This window comes from Lasioglossum baleicum, chromosome 7 (assembly GCF_051020765.1).
Source record: "Lasioglossum baleicum chromosome 7, iyLasBale1, whole genome shotgun sequence".
NCBI classification, from domain to species: domain Eukaryota; kingdom Metazoa; phylum Arthropoda; class Insecta; order Hymenoptera; family Halictidae; genus Lasioglossum; species Lasioglossum baleicum.
Genome location: NC_134935.1, coordinates 11,261,807 through 11,283,010, shown reverse-complemented (window position 1 = coordinate 11,283,010; position 21,204 = coordinate 11,261,807). Strand labels below are relative to the sequence as shown.

The 21,204-nt window shown below is 40.9% G+C and overlaps 4 protein-coding genes across 10 annotated transcripts; 2 read left to right on the top strand and 2 right to left on the bottom strand.

The window, feature by feature from the left end:
* Window positions 1-472: 472 nt before the first annotated feature.
* On the bottom strand, window positions 473-2,568 carry LOC143211053 (transmembrane protein 179). 4 transcript variants are annotated; one of them, XM_076428474.1, is made up of 4 exons: window positions 2,415-2,568; window positions 1,509-1,578; window positions 1,257-1,406; window positions 473-1,183 (listed from the first exon to the last, which is right to left on the bottom strand). In XM_076428474.1, exons 3-4 carry the CDS (start codon window positions 1,364-1,366, stop codon window positions 628-630), a joined length of 666 nt encoding a protein of 221 aa, XP_076284589.1. In that variant the 5' UTR covers window positions 1,367-1,406; window positions 1,509-1,578; window positions 2,415-2,568; the 3' UTR covers window positions 473-627. The 4 variants fall into 4 exon arrangements, with proteins under 4 accessions (XP_076284589.1, XP_076284590.1, XP_076284587.1 ...); XM_076428475.1 differs by having other exon boundaries at window positions 1,257-1,395; XM_076428472.1 differs by lacking the exon at window positions 2,415-2,568 and adding an exon at window positions 1,808-2,303.
* A 114-nt stretch (window positions 2,569-2,682) lies between these two features.
* Window positions 2,683-11,450, top strand: Atg2 (Autophagy-related 2). 4 transcript variants are annotated; one of them, XM_076428462.1, is made up of 19 exons: window positions 2,683-2,866; window positions 3,046-3,358; window positions 3,435-3,748; window positions 3,837-4,016; window positions 4,117-4,341; window positions 4,408-4,880; window positions 4,977-5,285; window positions 5,366-5,483; window positions 5,643-5,743; window positions 5,824-6,318; window positions 6,749-7,027; window positions 7,102-7,630; window positions 7,705-7,892; window positions 7,961-8,460; window positions 8,609-9,086; window positions 9,165-9,905; window positions 9,977-10,251; window positions 10,357-10,658; window positions 10,742-11,450. In XM_076428462.1, the coding sequence occupies exons 1-19, from the start codon at window positions 2,693-2,695 to the stop codon at window positions 10,976-10,978; spliced, it is 6,231 nt and encodes a 2,076-aa protein (XP_076284577.1). In that variant the 5' UTR covers window positions 2,683-2,692; the 3' UTR covers window positions 10,979-11,450. The 4 variants fall into 4 exon arrangements, with proteins under 4 accessions (XP_076284577.1, XP_076284576.1, XP_076284575.1 ...); XM_076428461.1 differs by having other exon boundaries at window positions 9,147-9,905; XM_076428460.1 differs by having other exon boundaries at window positions 8,609-9,905.
* A 1,271-nt stretch (window positions 11,451-12,721) lies between these two features.
* LOC143210798 (dynein regulatory complex subunit 7) lies at window positions 12,722-16,096 on the top strand. The gene is given in 3 exon segments (XM_076427990.1): window positions 12,722-12,818; window positions 12,889-13,226; window positions 15,857-16,096. Coding segments are annotated over 3 exon segments (675 nt in total).
* Dan (protein distal antenna) lies at window positions 13,930-20,274 on the bottom strand. The gene has a single exon (XM_076428163.1). The coding sequence runs from the start codon at window positions 19,482-19,484 to the stop codon at window positions 18,126-18,128; it is 1,359 nt and encodes a 452-aa protein (XP_076284278.1). The 5' UTR covers window positions 19,485-20,274; the 3' UTR covers window positions 13,930-18,125.
* Window positions 20,275-21,204: the final 930 nt, after the last annotated feature.

Here is a 21,204-nt window from a genome sequence, read left to right as displayed (position 1 = left end):
TTTTAACGTTATATTATATATACACTCGATATTTTTATATATAAATATACACATATATTTATAAAATGTACAATACTATCTTTCTCCATTAAAGGTGACTATACTAATTGCAATGTATAAACTATGTTGTATTATGCTTTTCCTACTCTTATTATATATGCTGTATATACAAGTGGCAGAGACTACAATATGATGAAAATACTTTACATTTTTAATATTTGCTTAAGGTAAAGAAATAAGTTAGTTAAGTTACAAATGATGATCTTACTGTTGTACAAGTATATATTTATGCCAACTGCAAAGCATGTAAATCGCAATTTTATCCAGTCTTGATATGTGTAAAATTTATAAACTAAATAACAACTTATATAATTTTAACAAAGAGAAACTCATTTTACCATATACTTCTACTAACCATAAGAAACTTATACTTAACTTTTAATATAATAAATCAAACTATGCCATATCAATTCTATAAATTAGATACTGCGAGTATGTAAAACTGATAACAAAGTGATAAAGTTTTACAGTGTACAAACATTTCTTCAAAGAAAGCTTCAATATAGTCGGGACATTGGCATTTTTATATTCTTATATTTCAAATATTTCCATAATATCCCTATACTCCTAATTTACTTCCTGGATTTCATTACTTCTGGCAGCTTCTATTAATCTTTGCCTTTCTCTATACATGGAAACCTTCATATTCTCCAACTGATGATAGCGTAATAATTTTAAGACTGCAAAAACTGATAAACCAACCCAAATAGACAAACTGGTCCATGTCCCGAACTGAGCAGCACCCAATTCTATATGAAAACCAGACGTATCTATACCATCAGCTTTATCAATGTCATTTCCAGCTGCTAATTCACACGATGGAAATCTTTTCGTCATATTTTGACACCAAGTCATGAATCCAAGTGTGACAATAATCGCAGCGATTAACGTTACTGTTGTTAGAACTATTGAACTAACAACATCTATGAAGGCAGACAAGAAAGAGCTGTCTTCACCACGATACATTAATACAGATAATCTATAGATTTGTATCGCAGATGTCAAAAGTAAGAACAAACCAACGAATATCGTATAATGACAATAAGCGTGCGAGGCCCAATTTACAACAAATTGTCCATCAGATTCTTGCCATGTTCCTGTTGAAAATAATAAGCAATGTCCCCTGAAAAAGAAAGTTACAATGCAACGTGTCACACATATAAACTATTATTAATTGTTTTACTCGATGCAAATACCTAAATTCATCTTGATGTAGACCCATAGGTATGATAATACAAAGTGATAAAATAAAGGCTACAATATATCCAGATATCTGGCTGAGTAGCAATATATTCGTTAAAGCCATTTTGTCAATCAGTAGAGAAATTTGTTTATCTGCAACACGTCTATAGATGAAAATTATGTTTTAATGGAATTTTCATCAGCTACTGAATAATTTCTATGACAATTTGACTGAGTCCAATACATTGGAACTTAGTAACAAATACCTTAGCTATATAGATGTGAAATTGGTTGGTTCGGGCTCGGCCAGTCTGGTAAACTTTGCAAATATTCTACCTTCGAAATAAATTTTCAAATTATGGAACGTCAAATAATTCTATAAAGGCAGGTATATTATATGTTGAACAATGTTGAAACAGTAAATATAAAAACTACTTCATTAGTCAGGCGTATTACAATAACTACAAAAATCTTATCGCGATCGAACTTTTTCATGATTTATAGAAGAATTGTGCGTACTTGATGCAGAAAATGATAATGCAAAGAATATTACGTACACACTTACTTTTTCGTAATGAAACAAAGCGTATTCGAATAGAAAACACATTTAACACGTTTCGACAGATAATATGAATCATTTACACTTTCTTCCAGTTCAAATACACACACACGCGCGCGCGCACGCCCACACGTATATGTATACATTTGTATATATGCATACATGTATATATACTTATATATGTGAAATAAAAATTAATCGCTATCACGCAATATGTATATCGCTACATTTTGTATGGTGAAGCAATAGTTGAATAGAAGAAAATTTCTTTGAAAATTCCAATAAAAATAATGACCAATGACACGATATGATACGAACGAATTTGATTCACGTAAATAAGTTATAAGTTTCCGTACTGTTTCGCTGATCAGAGAAGCAAAATGAATAATTCTCGTTGATGAACAGGAAAAAATAGATTTATAAGCGAGTGTAACGAAATTGCTGTATCATTCATTTTAGAAATGCTATTGAAATCGCATTGATACAGGATGTGAAGGAATATTAGAAAATTCGAGTATCAGTGCGCGTCTGTACCGAAAGTCAGCTGATTTCAGTCAATCAGTATAATTTCGTTTCACAGTGTTGTCCGATAGTCAAGCGCGACTGTACTTACCCGCGACCCGCGCGTCAGCATGTGTATGTGTAAATGTTTGTAGTGTATCCGAAGGAAAACATTACGCAGCTAGAACCCCCGTTACATCCGAATCATCGTATTATGTTAAGGATCATTGTACCAAGCTGGACACGTGCTAGGAAGATGGAATTCACGTGGATAAATTGTTTTTTATGCACCGTGCCCGAATAACAGGCCTAACACAAGACGCATGACGGGAGACAAACCCTCAAAAATCCCGTCTTTCTTAGATTCGGACTGTCAAACGCGACGATAAAATGTCTTGGTTGGGATGTTTCCCTTGGTCACAGGGGATCAAAAAACGGGCCTGCAGATATCTTCTACAACGATATCTTGGTCAATTTCTCGAGGAAAAGTTGACATTGGATCAGCTCTCTGTAGATCTTTATAATGGAACTGGTCGTGTAACCAATGTTAGCCTTGATGTGCAGGTATTGTCATTTCCTTTGTTTCATTTCTCTTTGTTAGCCTCTGTTTAATAATGACAAAGATAAAGAGATGACAAGTGTGATTTATATTTCTCCTTTAAAGGGACTCCATCTCTCTTGTTCAATATCACTTTTAAGGGGAATGAAAAGTTTGTTTTTTTTATATGTTTTCTTGTTAATAGGCACTCAATGAAATGGGAGAACAACAAAATCTCCCATTGGAATTCATTGATGGTTTTATAGCAGAGATGTCCATGAGTATACCATGGTCAGCTTTGTTGAGTGAAGCGACATACGTGGAGGTAACCAGTCTCAGATTAACCGTTCAACCTAGACAAAGAACAGAAAGTGGAACGTCGATGTTCGAGTCTATGTGGAGTTCGATGACGTCCAGCATGCAGCTTGCACAAGAATGCTTGCAAGAAGATGCTAATAATGCTGGGAATTCTCAGCCATTGGAAGGAATAGAACTGTTTGCACAAACAATAGACTCAAGTATGGATTTGGATGTATAATATATAAAGTTTATATACAGGATAAATATTTTTTATTAGTAACAATTTTATTTCAGTTTTATGCAGGGTGAAAGTGAGATTTATAGATACCATAATACGTTTAGAACATGTGCCACTAGATTCTTCCACAGGAGTTGCAATAGAAATGTATATAAAAAATCTGGAATATTCGGATGAAGCAGGCTTGGATCCGAGTAGCACTTCGATAGATCCCAGTCAGGCGACAAAGAGTTATATTGTGTCAGCATTCACTACGAAACGCTTCTATGTGGAGGGTGTGTCTTTTTATACAGATGAATTTCCATCTCGAGCAAGAACTTTCTCTAGAAGTTTAATAGCAACGAGTAGGGGTTCCACGCCAGATTCTAAAGTAATATTTCTTCTGAGGCTTTAGTCAAAACAAAAAATACATAAAATCGAAAACCTGGAAAAAATGTTGTGGAATGTTTTTGCTACAGAATTCAGATGGTCAATTTTCTTCAGCACAAATATCTCCTGTTCAAAATACCCAAACTCCTCCAGAGGGAAATATTCTTAATAACTTAAGCGGATCCAATCCTATAATGTTTGCTAAGTTGGCAGGCAGACAAGAAATAAGATTGAAGTTGAAGCAAGGGGAAGGTGTTTCAGGGCCAAAGGTAAAGTCAAATGATTGAAATTAAGCAACGAATGTTTTTGTATGCTGATGCCTCGTTTTAATATATGTGGCAGAAAGTAAAGAAATATTCATTACTTTAGGTAGAATTAGAAGTAACTCTGGGATCTTTTACTTCGTTTCTGAGCCCTCGACAGATGCATGTTTTATTGGAATTAGGACATGGATTAGCGTCTCCAGACTTAGAAGACATTAGTAACGTTGCACCAAGAGCATGCACAGAGAAACCTATGGCTGGCAGCGATTTCAATCGCGTAGAACGAGAACTTATCCATCAAATATGTCCAACGCAGGGACTGCGTACTATGGTATTAGTATATATGATTGAATATTTAAAAATGTACAAGAAATTAATGATAAATATGGAATTGTAGGATTTAAGGCACACACAGGGCTGGTCAACAGCATCTTTGGATGAGTCAGATAACGAGGATGAGTTCCTACCAATGCGGTTACCAGGATCTTCTGCGATGAGCGATTCTATCGCAAGCAGTAATGCTAGTATGGACAGAAGCATATCCGCCAGTAGTATTAGCTCGAAAACCTCGGCTTCGAATGTACCAAAGCAGCGCAAACATAGACATAGTGTTGACAATGGCCCCTCTGCTGAAACTTCTCATTTCCATGTGAGAGTATCTTCCATAGCTGTAATTCTGTTACACGAAGATATATTGACGACGTGTGTCAATGGTGGTGGTCTAACATGTTCTAGTATACAACAAATGAAAAATTCAGCAGATGAATTTTTCAAGCAGTTAGGACTGTTTGCAGCTGGTGGATATGGAAATAAAGATTTCGACAAGGCATCTAAATTGCTCTTAGACGCTTGTCACTTGAGTCACATTAGGTGCGCACAAATAATTGTACACGTTGAATTAAAACTTATTGATCTTAATCGTAATAATCTTAATAGTCTTAATCGGTAATTTTGGTTTTCTTACAGATTGCTTGCTGCACCTCTAGTAATGGAAGGAAGAGAAAAGACTACTACACTGTCTTCTACAATATCAGGAACGTTGACTTTAGCTAGCTTAGAAATTGTAGAATGTTTAATAGATTCAAACAGCTCCAGTTCTACAGGAACATCTCCGACGGAATATGTAGAACTGCTTAATTTCAAAAAAGAGAACTCAACGAATCATGGTTTTACCAATAAAACAGATTTCAAAATGAAATTTAAATATGCGGAAGATGCTCAGAGCGCTAGACATGCCCAATTAATGAAATACACGCATCCTTGTACAGAAATTGAGTAAGTTGAGTATGTTTTGACCTATATTTATAGAATCAATTTAAGCTAGTCTAATTAAACCTATATCAATGCATGTTTAGCATTGAATTGGAGCCATGCAAAAGCGAAGTAGATATAACTATTGTGGATAGGATATGTGCTTTACTTAATCCACAACCCATATGCGTTTGTAATCCAGTATCAAAAAACAAGAATACCGTGAGTTTTGTCGTGATAAAGTACACAATATTATAGAATATTTCTTCCTTAATGTCGCGTAAATAAAACGTGATTTTAAAAGAGTAGCGACACTATGGAGGAAATACTGCATTTCATTGTCATTTAAACTGTTTCGTTATTAAATACAATATTTTTCAGAATCAACAGACTTTATTTTATCAAGCTGTAGAAAATCCAACGTTATCAAACTTCGCAGCTGTTATAAATGTATCTTCGACGCAGTGTACAATAAAACTAAGGTAATATGCGAGTACAGAAGTGAAGGCGTATGAAAATTTTTTCACGTTACACATTTAAATGGTCAATAATTTAAAAATAGGTTTCCAATACCAGATTTAAGACCACTGCACGATATGAATCGGGCACCGTGGTGGAAAAGATCAGTAAGAACGGATTACATGATTTTGAAGTTGAAAGATGCGCAAATACATTCTACCGTGAAGATTCATCCTCACTCTGTAGTAAAACACGCGGTTCAATTCCGGAAGATGCTTCTTTCATACGTGGAAACGGACACGGACATGCCAATAAATATAGGCAAAGTTACTACCGATGAGAAAAACAATGCATCCTGTCAGCAAGTCAACGAAGGCTTCGGCTGGGCTAGAGTGGTTATCACGATTTATCCGCAGCGTTTGAGCAGTCAGTTGGAAGATAGTTCTGATGGTGAAACGGATTCAAGCCTAGACGAAACTTTAGAAAATACGCCTAAGCACCAACCGTCACCGTTCAGTTCCAACCGGGTGATTCATGAATCCGATACACCCCATTCTACATCCCATGGACAGGGGGACAGAGATGATTCGGAACACAGGTTGGTCTAACAAACTGTTTTAAAGGATTTAACCATCTTGATACAAATAACTAAATTTACTTAATAATTTCCTATGATACACTGCTGTTCAGCTATTGCCCGTACGAGCAGTCTATTTTCTTTCGGACATAAACAAATTGGCGGGCAACGTTGCATGTGTCCATCACACGCACACATATTGTCGTTATGGGCTGAAGACAGTAACAGCGATCGACAGAGGATTCTATTGAAATTGCGTGACATAGAATTTTCACCACTCCGCTTTAATTCAAATGATGTGATTAGTCCATAACTTTGCCCTGATCTATGCCCGCTGGCCGCGGGCATCGGCGTGTGCCCATGCCCGCCACAAGGCTTGCTGAACAGCATTGCTATAAAAGTATGTTTATCATTTTAGTAACTAATAGAAGATCTAAAATGTTGTTAACAGAGAAGGAGAAGAATTAATCATACCAGGCAGCCGAGAAGAAATGCTAGAATTTATGGATGAAGTCATTCGAGGTTCTAAGATTCAAGTGGAGATCAACTTTCCATGCGTCTCTGTCCAGATACCGTCTAAGCATCTTTATGAGTTGCTTTTTAATAGATTCAACACTGATCTGTTTTTATGGGAGCCTTCGGCGCCGAGACCAAAGTACAGTTCACATATGGAAAGTTACATTGGTCTTGATTTGGCATCTACCCTGTTGCAAGAGTCAGCCTATCCCAGGTAGCAGATTTGAACAAGAATGATATATATTGTACTTGTCTTGAGATGTCTGTACAATATGTTGTGTATTTTAGATTCACTACTTGTAAAAGTGGCATTCAATATGAGTCCGAATCGGAGTCAGACTCGGACGGCATATTTCACTCTGCGGCTGATAAAAGTTATAAACAACACCCGAGCAAGTCATCAAGAAATGGTCAGAGTCAACTAGCACTAATTTTGAATATAGATCAAGGCTGCCTCTGCATGTTCACTCCTGTTCGCGACTCGATGCGCAATGTTATACCCGGTCAACAGGGGGAATTGATAATAAGATTGGAAGACGCGACGATATTTTCAGTGCCTACCTACAAAGGGAACTCAAATTTGGGTTACATGTGTGCCATGATAAAAGAGGTGTCTTTGGATCATTACGGATTAATGACCACTCCTTCGCAACCACCTCCACTGAGACGTATTAATAGCGACACCCCGCGACATTGTCAAAAGGCTATATATAAAAGCGAGCCAGAAGCAAACGTAATAGGAACAAGCAACAATGATAAAGATATGCTGATGCTTGCTATTCGAATACAAACGGCTCATCAGACTCATCGTATAAAAGTTTGTTTACTGAATAATATAACGAATAATTATGATCAGTCCGATTTGTTGTATATTTACGTTTGTTTTTACAGACTTTTAGGGTGGCAGTAGGCATATCGAATGCAACACTCAGGCATAAAGTGTGCACTACTGGTACATCATGGTTTAAGCAGCTGACAGATTGCTTGGACGTAGCTCATCACCCAGTCGCTGGATATTGTCCTCCAGGAATATTAACGGAGCTGCATTTACACCTTTGGAATTGTGCAATCGATTATAGGTTTTTATTCTGATCAATTCAAAAGATATTTACAATGAATAGGTAATGAAAAGTTTCTTTGATTTTAGGCCGGTATATTTACCACTCAGAGCAATGGTGACTCTTGGCAACTTTAGCGTATCCAGTAACATCGCAGCGCAGACAAATACCTCGACGTTACGTTTCATAGCGGACGATATCGCCTTATTTATCTCGAACAAGCTACAAAAAACCGTTGACATAAAGCGAGATTATGTGTGCGTTATGGATGTAGGCTTACTCGAGTTGTCTTTGAGATTAAACGATAAAATGTGTGGTGGGGCACCCAGAGTGGATCTAAGAGCTAGCAACAATGTTCTCCATGTACGAACGTGTTCGGATTCCGGTCGTGCTCTTATTCAATTGTTGACATACTTTGCCAGCGATGGAGACTTGGCACCGAATACAGAGAGCATGGAAAGTATCACAGTACCAAGCTCTGGAGATGAAGAAAGTCTTCTAGGGGACGAATCTATCAATATGTTGACTAAGAGTCAAGAAGAGCGTGTAAATAGTTTAATGGAGGAAGCGATGGAAGAGACTGTGAAAGGTAATTTCAACCATTTATTATCCAGCGGAGCTGTTTAATTTTTAGGATAATACAAAACTGATTTATACGAACTAAAAATGTTGATCCTTTTAAATCGTTAAAACGCTTCAGTTGAACATTCACAAGTAATGGTATCGTTCTCATTTAGGAACACGTGCAAACGTGGATGATAAAACAATGATAGCCGAAAATCGAGTAGAGGTGTTCTTTTTTCCTGACGAACCCCATCCGCCGTCGCAAACAGTACCTGAAATGCATAAAAACCCCGAACTATGTGCCAAGCCCGAATGTAATATGGAGGCTGATGACCCTAACGACGACTTTTGTATATTAGGAGAAGAGGCTGGCACAGGGATCATGCCTAGGCACGGGGTACCGGAAGTTCGTTGGCTGTGTTTAGAATCTTTAAGGATAATAGAAAACCACTTTTCGGTTCCACTCGGTAAAACAGATTTACTCAAAGCACCTAGACATTTTCCTGCTCCCATTTTAAGGTATACCCTCTGTGAAATGTCACTGGTTTGGCACATGTACGGGGGAAAGGATTTTGATAGCTCGCCACCAATCAAGAAACAAGTGACTATTAACGATAACATAATTCGTCCTAATACAACAACCCAAGAACGGTATGTATACATATCAATGAAAACGCCGAATATACCGTGTAATTTCGATAATATATGCAGATCTCCTTGGTGCGACAGTGTTACTTTTAACAAATCCAATCCCAATGAAATACATTTTGGTAGCGTGCCAAATTCACCGCGAGGGAAGGTTTTTAAAGAAGTTACGGAATGGCAAGCAATGGGAGGTCCAGGCCGGCAACACGATGTCCTAATGGAACTGCAGTTAAATAAAGTGCGCTTTCAACACGAGGTCTATCCAGATAACACTGTAGAAGCAGCAAGACAAATATTGCTAATAAATGAGATAGAAATTAGGGATAGGCTGGCATCCTCGCAGATCAACAAATTCTTGTACCAATATAGTAGCGAATCAAAACCAAAACAGTCCCATGCGAACATGTTTGCTATGAAAGTAGTCCATGTTAGACCGGACCCACGATTATGTGCTCAAGAATGTTGCTTAAAGCTCAGCCTACTGCCATTGCGTCTAAATATAGACCAAGACAGCCTATTGTTCTTGATAGAGTTCTTCAACGAATTGAGTAGCGATTCGAAGCAGACAACCGAGAATTCTAATACACCTAACAATCCTCAATCTTCTCCGGTGTCTAAGCAAGGAACGCCAACCCACTATCCGCCAGTTATGAGCGTGAGCGACACTACGCCTAATGCTCCGTTGTCAACGAATACCTCGGAAAGCGATGCTATAAATCCGAATCTGTTAATACTGTTGGAGGACGAGCTAATGATCAAAGAGAATAAAACAAAAGTGAAAGCAACGCAAGAAGTTCACGAAGATTGTCAGCCAATATACTTTAGGTAAGGACACTATAAAACTAAGATTGATTGCATAATTTATGTAAATATTGTTTTTCTTCTATTTGTTGCAGGAGTGTAATATTTTCCCCCGAAGTCCTTGTTAGATTAGATTATCATGGGAAGCGTGTAGATCTCACTCATGGACCATTAGCGGGCCTCCTAATGGGACTGGCACAGCTGAACTGTTCTGAATTAAGACTGAAAAGATTGACACATCGACATGGACTTCTGGGATTCGATAAGCTCATCACATTTATGCTCACCGAGTGGTTACAAGATATTAAAAAGAATCAACTACCAAGTTTGCTTGGCGGCGTAGGTCCTATACACTCGTTGGTACAATTATGTGAGCATAAGTATTAGTATAGATATTCTATTTTCCATTTACTGCATAATGTACGACATTGAATATTCAAATCTAATTACTCGTTTACTCCCTTTCCTGTTGTAGTTCAAGGAATACGAGATCTCTTTTGGTTGCCCATTGAACAATACCAGAAAGATGGAAGAATCATTAGGGGCCTGCAGCGGGGTGCAAATAGTTTTACCACGTCCACGGCAATGGCAGCATTAGAATTAACTTCTAAGTTGATACACGCAATACAAAGCACCGCTGAAACAACTTACGACATGGTCAGTCCTGGGCCCAGTGTTAGGCGACAAATCAAAGGGCAGAAAGGACGTCGGAAGAGATATAATCAACCACTGGACATTCGAGAAGGAATGGCTAACGCTTATACGCTAGTGAAAGAGGTGAATTTTGATAATTGAGGAATTGTTTTTGGCCCAATCATGTACTAAACGCACATTTTAATAGAACGCTATGATTTATTCAGGGCTTGGGAGAAACAGCAAATCAGTTAGTTCGTGTAGCTAGCGAAGAACACGAGCAGAAGGGAGTTTCTGGTGCAGTTGGTGGTGTTTTACGACAAATACCACCGACAGTCGTGAAGCCAATTATTTTGGCCACCGAAGCCACTAGTAACGTTCTAGGTGGCATGCAGTCGCAATTAGTGCCTGATGCGAGACGAGAAGCGGCACAGAAGTGGCGGCAAGATTCTAATGAGAATTGATGTTGGTCGGTCTGTAATGGTCTGTAATATATTGAATCCATGACGCGAAATTACAAAGGAACGCGAGTAAATCCTCGAAACAAGAAACATACAACACGAGAAAGTCAATTGACACGATGACACGCGAATAAAATGAACCTTAGACCTAAATGCATAAATTTTATTGAGAGATTTCTGCAAGATTATCTGAGTGAACAATGCAACATATTCATGTAACTATTATATGTTTTAATTCCATTGTTCTTTTTGTTACATATTATATATATATATATATATTACGAAGAGATCAACTCGATTTGTTATATTTATAGTTTATGAATAAAAATATATACTATCGTGAAATGTTACTCTCGCAGCTTGTATGTATTTTTGTTCCGGCGATGCGTATGTTTTATACCAATGACATGTATCTAAAGATTTTTATTAATAAAATTGTAACGCTTATTATGACGTGCTACTTCTTGCGTAAAATAAAACTAACAGCGTGTGGTCGTCGACGAGATACAAGAATAGTCCTGGATCCAGTGCCAGATTAAGCCAGCGCGGGGCCCGTAGCAAATCTTATCATGGGCTACCCAGGCTTTGTATCAGGGCCGCTTGTGTGCAAATGTAGCGCAACCTTTGTAAACAAAACAATGAATGACTTTTTTTTTAGTATCTCTGTGCCCCCTGGCATCGACAGGCACCCTTACCCGTTCATGTATCGGCGCCTCTTCGATGACGCGCCCGTGTGCGGGGCCCTCTTTTGATGGCGCGGGGCCCGTAGCATTTGCTACTTCTGCTACGGGGCTTTGCCTGGATCAGAACCAATCAGAATCTACATCATCTTTAGCTGGACACTCAGTGGCCTTCTGCACCGACGAGATGCCGTCGGTGGCTTTCTGTTTTTTACTCCAGCCACAGTATATCCTAGAGGGCGTAAGTAGACACAGAATGTAGGATTTTAAAATTTTTATCCCGAGAGAGAGAGAGAGAGAGAGAGAGATTATAAGATTTATAAGATAAGGAATAGGGCTGTAGGTCTGCTGTAGGCCTGCAGGCACCGCTGCAGGGCCCGCGGCCTGCAGTAGTACCTGGTAGTACCGACGCCTTCGTCGGCATGGCAGAAAATTATTCGGACGATTTATTCGAAGACTTTTCACGAATAATTTCACGAATAAAACCACTTTATTCGAAATTTTTATTTCAATAAAATTTTTGCCCAACTCTGTGTATAAGTTACGGGTTTTGTTTCCTGTTGAAGATAATGTCGGTTCCGTTCCATGCTAAAGATGATGTATAAAAAAGTGGGAACACCGAAACGCCGGGCATGAGCAGTCTCATATATTCTTTGATTGTATTATAATTCTTGCGACATGAAATATTTATATCGTCTGTGTTCATAAAAATTACAGGCCAAGTATATATGATAAAATGTAAGAACTTACCTATTGTTGTTAACTGTATCTACAATTCCTGTTGATGCGCAATCTTCGTCCATTAATTGAAGCTACAGAAAGTATTTAGTGGTTTGCATATTATCGACTGTTTTGTTACACAATGCAGAAAATCAATGCATAATGTTAAAAATCGTTTGCAAAGACAATTTGTTTGAAAGTTATCCTAAGTTCGTAACTGCGTCTGCAAGCTATTGCTGGAATATAATAAACTAACAAACCATCAAATATCGCATTGATTCGCTCGGTCGGTGCTGCCCTCTAAGTACCATTTTCAGTATGAATGAAGTTACATCGTCAAATTGCTATGACAACAAACAATCATACATCGGAACACTTCGATTTGAATGCTGACATCTTGACTGTCGCACCGACAATCGAATGTACCAAACAAGGTTGCAACTGTTAGCTTTTTCTCGCACAGAGTTATTTAACGAATTGTTATATCTACTATGCCCAATAATGGTGAGCAAGGTGAATACGGTAGTTATGATAGTCAAACAACCCTCGCCGAAACGGACATAGAACAGGGCTCGGCTAAATTGGTTAGAAGCGTCGTCAGTCTTGTCAAGATTACACCTGAGATTATAAAAGAAGCACAACAAGAACTTGGTACGATCAAACTGTGTTGGCCGGAACTCGACTTGAGAGAAGATGTTTACCTTAAAACGCTTCCGTGCATTTACTCTACTGTCAGCGATAAAGAGAAGGTGCTCGCGTGGTACACCGAAAACTTTCGACGACAATTTCACGCGAAATATCCAGATCGAAAGCCGCTTCTGCTTGTATGTGAGAACGAGTGCGGTGTGCAAGTAAGTTAAACACAACTACCGCTAACCAACGAATCGGTGTAACTGTTCGGCCATAAACGGTCTGTTCCCTATACTCCCGTGTTCCCGCGACATTATCGATGATCGAATTGGTGCATGCACAAAACGAGTTACATACAGTCACTCACAGTGAAAATCATACATAACGTATCGACGGATATTTTCACTAAGTTTAGTAACGGGATAAGGATTTTAACAAAAATTCAATTATCAATTTCGAATTTAACATATTTTCACAATTCGTACAAAGTTAAACAAAAATAGATATTAGTTTTTATTACAAAAAACTGACTAAAGCTCACATTCGAAAACGTACATTTGAATTTCCCGCGTTCATTTCAGCAAATAGTTCGTTTGTGTTTGATGCGAACTTTTGTTTGTTGAGTGCTCATGTACAGTTGTGAGGTGACTTTCATAAAAGTAAGAGAAATATTTTTAGTATTATTATGAGGTTATGCATTATTTCATATCTTGTACTATTTTGAATGTGAGGTATAAATTTCGAAGTATGAAAATAGATTAACTTACAAGTTGGAAATTCAATTTTCGTCAAAATCCTCTTATTCTGTTACCAAGCTCAATTAAAATATAACGGTGCGATTCTCACCGTGAGCGACTGCAATTAAATAGTAAATAAGATGTAGATAGTGGTGATATATACACAAACGTTGCTGCAAAACGTCAGTTCAGTTTAAATAATACTTTTTATTTATTTCTGCGTTCCTTTCGAAGTAACCTTCCAAATATTAAATTAGAGATATTAATCGAAAGACTCGGACAATAGTTCGATTTATCGTTTCTTTCGCGTTCTACCTAGTTTCACTAATCAACTTTACAGAGACGCATTTTTTTCTGCCATATTTAACTTAAGACCCCGTTCTTGCGAAGTCGAATGTTTCTCGCTTCTTGAAGAAACGCATAGAAATTTTTCGATTTTATTAACAATTCGGAACAGTTCAGCGTGCTGTTTGAATCGGTTACCGACAGTATTTTTTACGTTTCCACCGATTGTTTTTCTTGTGGATCAAAATGTCGAGCAAAAGTACCGCAGGAGAAACTTGTTTGCATAGTTTGAACTCGTACACAGTAGTCGTAACGGTTCGAATGGCTCTTGGATTTTTGTACGTAACATTGGGTATTTATATTTACATACTTTTCTGCACATTTTACATCACGAGTTTCCGGCGCTCGTCCCTTTGCCTACTATCGAAATGAAAAGATCATTTTTACACAAATCAAGCAACGGTCACTAAAAATTCCGATCGATCCGAAAAGAAACGTTCCGACTTGCAATTCCATGGATCATTCAATACACCGAGCGGGTTTGAATTTTGACGAGTTTTGTCTCTCGTGTAAGTTACATTTTTTTTTTTTTCGTAAAGATGCATTTCTCGTTACTCCTTTGATTCTTGGTGGTTTAGTGTTCGACAAAAGGAATAAAGTGTCAAGAAATATACAATACATTCGTGTTTTATTCTTTTTTTCGGTGTATTCTCTCGATAAATACTCTTCGACTCATGGTACAAAGGCATATTATTTCGTCTTTCATATAAAAATTAAAACGCGTTATAAATAAAATTATATCGATATTAACGTTTAAAATTTCTTGAGTCGTTCCTTTCGTTAGAAGTATACGTGTACGTGTGTATGTATGTGTATGCACATGTCTCTCTCTCTCTCTTTCGCTCGCTCTCGCTCTCTCAATCTCTCTTCATCTAAAAGGTAACGAGGAATGTCGTCTTGCAAATAGATTCTAAAAGTTCTTTCTGTCGTCGTTCGTTCTCTTTCCGTTAAATTCACCAACTAATGGAAATATAACTGCATAATAGGAATCTTTCTAATATACTCGAACCGTCCTCTTCTACGATCTAAATAATAAAAATAAACTTCGCTATACATTTATTCGTACATGCTTCAAACATTCTACAATACATGGTATGCACTTCGCGTGCAAGTGCACGGTCACAGTCTTATTTACACGCGCTGTCAAACACCTCAACAGCACTTTCTTCACTTTGGTTTTCTGTTTGTGTGTTTACGTGTGTGTCGGTATCTATGTTCATCATGTTCGGTTCATATGAATACGCTTTGCTACCGGTAAGATTAGGAAGTTCTCCCTTCGAAGTACAATTCGAGCATGATAGGAACGACGAGACACGACAAACGTTATTACACGCGGGCCAACGGTTCTACATATCTACACATATATAGTATATATGTACATACAAACACACTTGCGAACCAAAGAAACGAAAACAACAAAAGTAATGGCGTTAAATGCTTCGACGGGGCTCGAGGATCGGTATTATCGATCGATACGATCGTTTGCGTGAACGATGATGCTTGAACGGTGAACGGATTCGTTTCACGACATCGAAATGCGACAGGGATCAAGGAAAATAAATATTCGACGGAGGACGCTACACTTCGCGGAACGAATCTTACGATAGCAAAGCATCGTGTCAAAGAGCAATGGAAAAACAAAAAATGAATCGCGAGATAGGAAAGGATATATGTGTGTATATGTATGCGCGTGTGTGTGTGCGTGTACGTGTTTGTCTTCTTTTATAATCACTAATCGCTTTCTTGTGTATGTGTGTGTGTGTGTGCAGAAATTCGTGTCTACGACTATCAGACGAAGTACGCTGCCGTATCCGGAACTGTACACGTGGCAGGGGTGCGGAAAATTCGTCAGCGACTATATCGACTACGTGCCGCTGGACAAGCCACTCAGCATAGTGAGTAGTCACGAATGTTATTCGATCGAACAACGTCTTGTTTTCTTTCGTAAAGCTAAGCGACGAAGGTCCTTAAATATATATGTATATTAATATCATATATTTATACATTAATACAAATATTAATATACATGTATATATTATAATATATATGTATTTCTATATAATTTCTCATTGATATAACAAACATCGCGTTCTTAATCGTTTCGTCGGATTTTTTTCCATTTTGTTGTGTTCTTCATATTTTTTTTTTTGGACCATTTAGTTTCGTGCGAGTCGCGTGCACATACACACACATACAGGCGCGCGCGCGAGTGCACACACACACACATTCCCCACACACAGTCACGCATGCATTTGCTCCACACGTTCGACACATACACACATACCTTACTTCTTATTTACCGTATGTAAATAACTCGCTAACAGAACACGAGAGGTAGAACTGTTTGGGAAAAAGCGCAGTCCAGAATGAACGTCGTGAAGCCGTTCGTTTCATGAAATATATATATAATATATATATTTATAATATGCCCGCGCGAATAATTAAACCGTGATATATATTCTAACTAAATTTCGAAAATGAAAGGAGAAACAAAGATGGTAGATCCCCACCCCTCCCTTTCCGACCGTGGATAACATACATTTTTTTTGCGATGTCTCGATTTCCGACAACCTCTACGCGTAAATATGAATACGTGCGCGCGCGTACGTGCGTGCGTGCGTGTGTGTAAATAGTCTTCGTTGCGAACGTACCTTACAACACACAGTTTTCCATCGGTCGGATACCGTTTTCCGTGACCATCACTGTCACTAGATTGCCGCGAGGATGTTTTCTCCCGCGCAACCTTACGCTAACGAATGATAGAGTATTCGATATTAATTACCTCTCCTACGGACATTTTATAATAATTACAATAGTCCACTCACGAATTTGGTATATCCTCTTATGTACAAGCTTATTGACAAGCAAAAGATCGGTTACCGACCCCTCTAAACTTTTTGATTCGATCCGACTTTTCGGGTAACCAGTTGAAATGACAATACAACCAGATGGGTTGAGGGGGTGGGATAACACAATAGTGCAAATAAAAAAAACTGGCTCTAAAACTGCTAAATTTAAGAAGGGGTGAATGGGTCATAATACGATCTTTGTATTGTTTGTCTATTTCTCTCTCTCGCTTCTTTCTCTTTCTGTGGCACACGCATATACATCGAAAAATGAGGTGTGCGAGGTTCAAAATCGAAAACAAAAAAGAAAACAGATCGAAAAGCGAAGGGAAATTCGTTTCGATAGGCGAAGTATGGATGAACGAAAAAAAGGAGATCGTGACTGTGTGTCGCGTTAGTACGAGAAGACGAGCCTCTGCTTTACTGTCCATCATTCTATGTATCTCTATTTCTCCCTCATTCACAAGGAGAGGGCGCATTCGAAACGGATTTTCCTGAAACTTGCAGTGTTTGAAGATGTCGTCTCCAAATTTAATTTGGCAAAGCAGTAGCGCGCGCTTCTCGAGAATTTCCGAAAAAATTGCATTTGTAAATCGAATATTAACGAATGAAAGACAAGCCGAATGGCTACCACAATTTTAAGCTTAAATTTATGAAATCTGCCAATGAAAATAAAGTTACTGCTACGAACATAACATATTTTTAAACGTTCTGTATTATTTTCATGTTCGATTTATTTCCTAATGCCCACAAATGAAAAACACGCATGTTCTATTAAAAAAAATAACTGTTCATTGGCAGATTTCCTAAATTTTATATTTAACATTGAGGTAGGTATCAATTGAACGGAAAAAAAATATCAAAAGCGAGGCTCGAGCTAGAAACCTACTTATGTTTTCAAATGCAATTTTTCGAAAAATCTCGAGGCGCGGGCTACTGCTTTGTTCAATTAAATTTGGAGACGATATCTTCAGATACTGCAAGTTTCAGGAAAATCTGTTTTCCCGTCGTCCGCGCCCTCTCCTCGTCAGATATACACGCACGCATTCACGCACACACTCTTTCTCTCTCTCTCTCTCTACCTATCTCTTTTTCGATCCGCTGTCCTCGACGTTCGCCGCGACGCGCTCTAACCGCACTCTTTCTAAGATATATATTTAGCATCACAGGAGCTTCTGTCTCTATCTCTTGCCTACTTTCTGCTCTGTTTCGAGCTGGACGATGACTTCTTCCTACACGCCTTCAGATTGTCCAATAGGTATTTGAACTGTATGATCTGTAGCCGCGTGACCGCCGGGTCGGAGCATTTGTCCAACCATTTGAAGAACTTCTCGCCGTGCTCGATTGCCTCTTCGCTGGTGCAGGGTACGTCCCCGGCAGTCTCCATCTCCTCCTCGTCAGGGACCACGTCCATGTTCAGACTCCGTTTCACGTTCTCGTTGTTATTGTTGTTGTTACAAAGAACATTGTCGAGCATTGCTCTCGCCTTGCTCGGCGACTTCTTGGCGATCGGACTGGGCGCTAGTTGGGTCGGCGTTGGCGCTATCATCGGGAAGCTGCACTGTTTGTACCATTGCCAGAACCACGAGCCATCCTGCTGATTGATGCTCGGATTGAAGCTGGCCGACTGTTGACCGAGAAGCTGTTGTTGCTGCGTCAGCCAGAGCCAGAGCGCTTCGTCCACCTTCTTGTTGTTCCCGCTCACGTTGCCATCCTTCTTCGGTTTGCTCGACCGCTGTATACCGGTGTTCTCGTTGGTCTTCCGCGGTGACGCCGGGACCGGCGTCGACGGTGCTTCCGCGGCAGGTGGCAAGCTCTTTCTTGTGCAAGACTTCGCTACCACGGAGTCCATTTGGGCTGGTGCGATCGCCGAAATGCTGTGCCTCTTACCATTGCCGCCGTTCAAGGTGTTGGCGGCATTCGCCAGGCAAGCGGCGTTAGCGGAGCTGCTCTTCGTGTATTGGAGGCCGTTCTCGACGAGCCCGACAGCGCTGCTGTGCGTTAATGCCGGTGATATGCCCAATAAATTCTTGGCGCCGGACAGCAGGCCCAACTGCTGTAGCAACAACGAACTATTCTCGGGTCTCATGCCCGCCATGCTGGTCATCAAGCCCACGTAATCGATCTTCGGTTGTTTGTTCTCCTGTTTGCCGTCCACGTCGGTGCAAACGTCACCGACGAACGACGTGCCCGCGCTGGTCACTACCGATGTCTGCTGATCTATTTTCGATTTCTTCGCGCAAGGACCCTCATCCTCGCTAGATACATTTGCCGATCCGCCGGCTAAATTGCCTGCTCCGGTCACGTTCGCACCCGACGATGATGCCGGCGAATGCGCCTCGCTGTCCGGCGTCGACGAGTTCCTCGCCATGCCTCGGATCTTGTGTTCTGATTTACACCAACCTCGTAACGTTGACTCGGGAACACCAATGTCTCGTGCTACCGATGCTTTGCTCTCGCCTTCGTGTACCCTCTGAATAGCGTCCATCTTCTCGGATGCGGAAAGCGCCCTTAAGGGCCGCTTCCCCGGTCGTGCCGACTCGCCCCTCATCCCGGCGAGACGATCTTTCGCGCCTTCCCGCAAACGATCCTCGTAACCGCTGTCCTCCGTCGTGGTGATCGAGTCTATGATCACCGCTTTCGGATCTATTTTGGTTGATTTGCTACGATCTCTGGCCCGCGACTTATCGCGACCGTCAAACACCCGATCAGGGTCGTCGACGTAAACGTCCAGATTTGTCGTTCTTAGATCCAGGTTGAACGATTTCAATGACCACTTGCCGCACGACGAAACTACCGGCGCGTACTTCGATCACGCGATCAGTCTCACTTTACTGGCCAGTGCCGATTGCTCGGTGGACCCTCTTCCTTTTTTAACTGTTCTTCTTCCATGTAGATTGATGTAGATGCATGTAGATGCACAACACGGATTTATGTGTATATAACCGACGATCAGTCGCGATTTAACAGATGCGTACTGATTAGGATACGAGACCGTGACACCGGCGATCCTCACCTGACGGTGGATCGACCTCGACTGAACAGCCGGTGTGTGCGTTCGCCGCGTTTACTGGTTTCGGGGGGCGCGCGTCGTGTCGTGTCGTCTCGCGTCGCACCGCACCGCACCGTACCGCACCGCGTCGCTGGTTCGTTCGCTTCCCTCTCGACCGTCGAACCTGATCGGTGATCAGTCGATCCGCCCGGTTCTACGTCTCGCAGCTAACTGTTCCGTTGTGTGTGCGCACACGGCGGTACTACACGTCGGGGCGCGCGAACTACCAACGCTCGATGCTCTCACGACGAATCGCGACGCTCAACTGCGGCGGTGGTCGCCGCCGGCTTTCCGCGGACTCGCGACGCGGGTCCTCGCGGCTCCCCCTCCCCTAGCCTTTCCCCCACCTTTCCTTTCACCTCGTCCTCTTCCGTTCCTGTCCCTCGGTCTTCCTTCGTGCTGTCGAACGCGCGCTTCTCTCGTTCTTTACCCCTCTGCGCCCTTATCCACTAAAACCCCTCTTCAGTCCACGACCCTCTCTCGGCCTCTTCTCTCTTCTCAACCGCCGTCGTCGTCGTCGTCGTCGTCGTCGTCCTCGTCGTCCTCCTCGTCGTCGTCGTCATCCTCCTTCTCTTTCACCTCCTCCTACACCTCTACCTTCACCTCCTCATCCTCCTTATCCTCGTCGCTAGACACCGACGATGACGTTGACGTCGACGTCGTCCGCTACCGGTCTTCCGCTCCTCGTACTTACCAAGGTGACATCGAGCCTCCACGAGGCAACCCTCCGCGCTACCCTTACATAGAATCCTATACGCAATATCCTCGATCCGCGGGACTGTCTCGTCAGTTCTTTCTTTCTGCTCCGAAAGTTGCCAACAGTCACGTCGGTTTCTTTGTCCCTCTCTTGACGCGAGTTCCGAGAGACGCCTTCGTGTCCGAGTTTCCGGGTCGCGACCGTGACGACGAGAGCGACGGCCGATGATACAGTCGGAAAGAGTCCGAGAGAAGGGAAGAGAGGGCGAGAGCGAGAGCGAGAAAGAACCGATAGAAGCAGGCAGGAAACGATGGGAAGGAAGAGGAAAGGGCGAGCCGGTCGCCGAAATTTACGAGCGACGCGATTTTTTCGCGCGTACCCGAACGCTCGTTTAATTTCCCCGCGATTCCGGGATCTCTCTCCGGGGCTCGCCGTTTTTCCAACCTCTGCTCTCTCCTCCTCTGAATTATAGAGGAGCCACCGGGAGCTGCAGGGTAGCTGGGCGGAGGGGTGGAAGAGAAG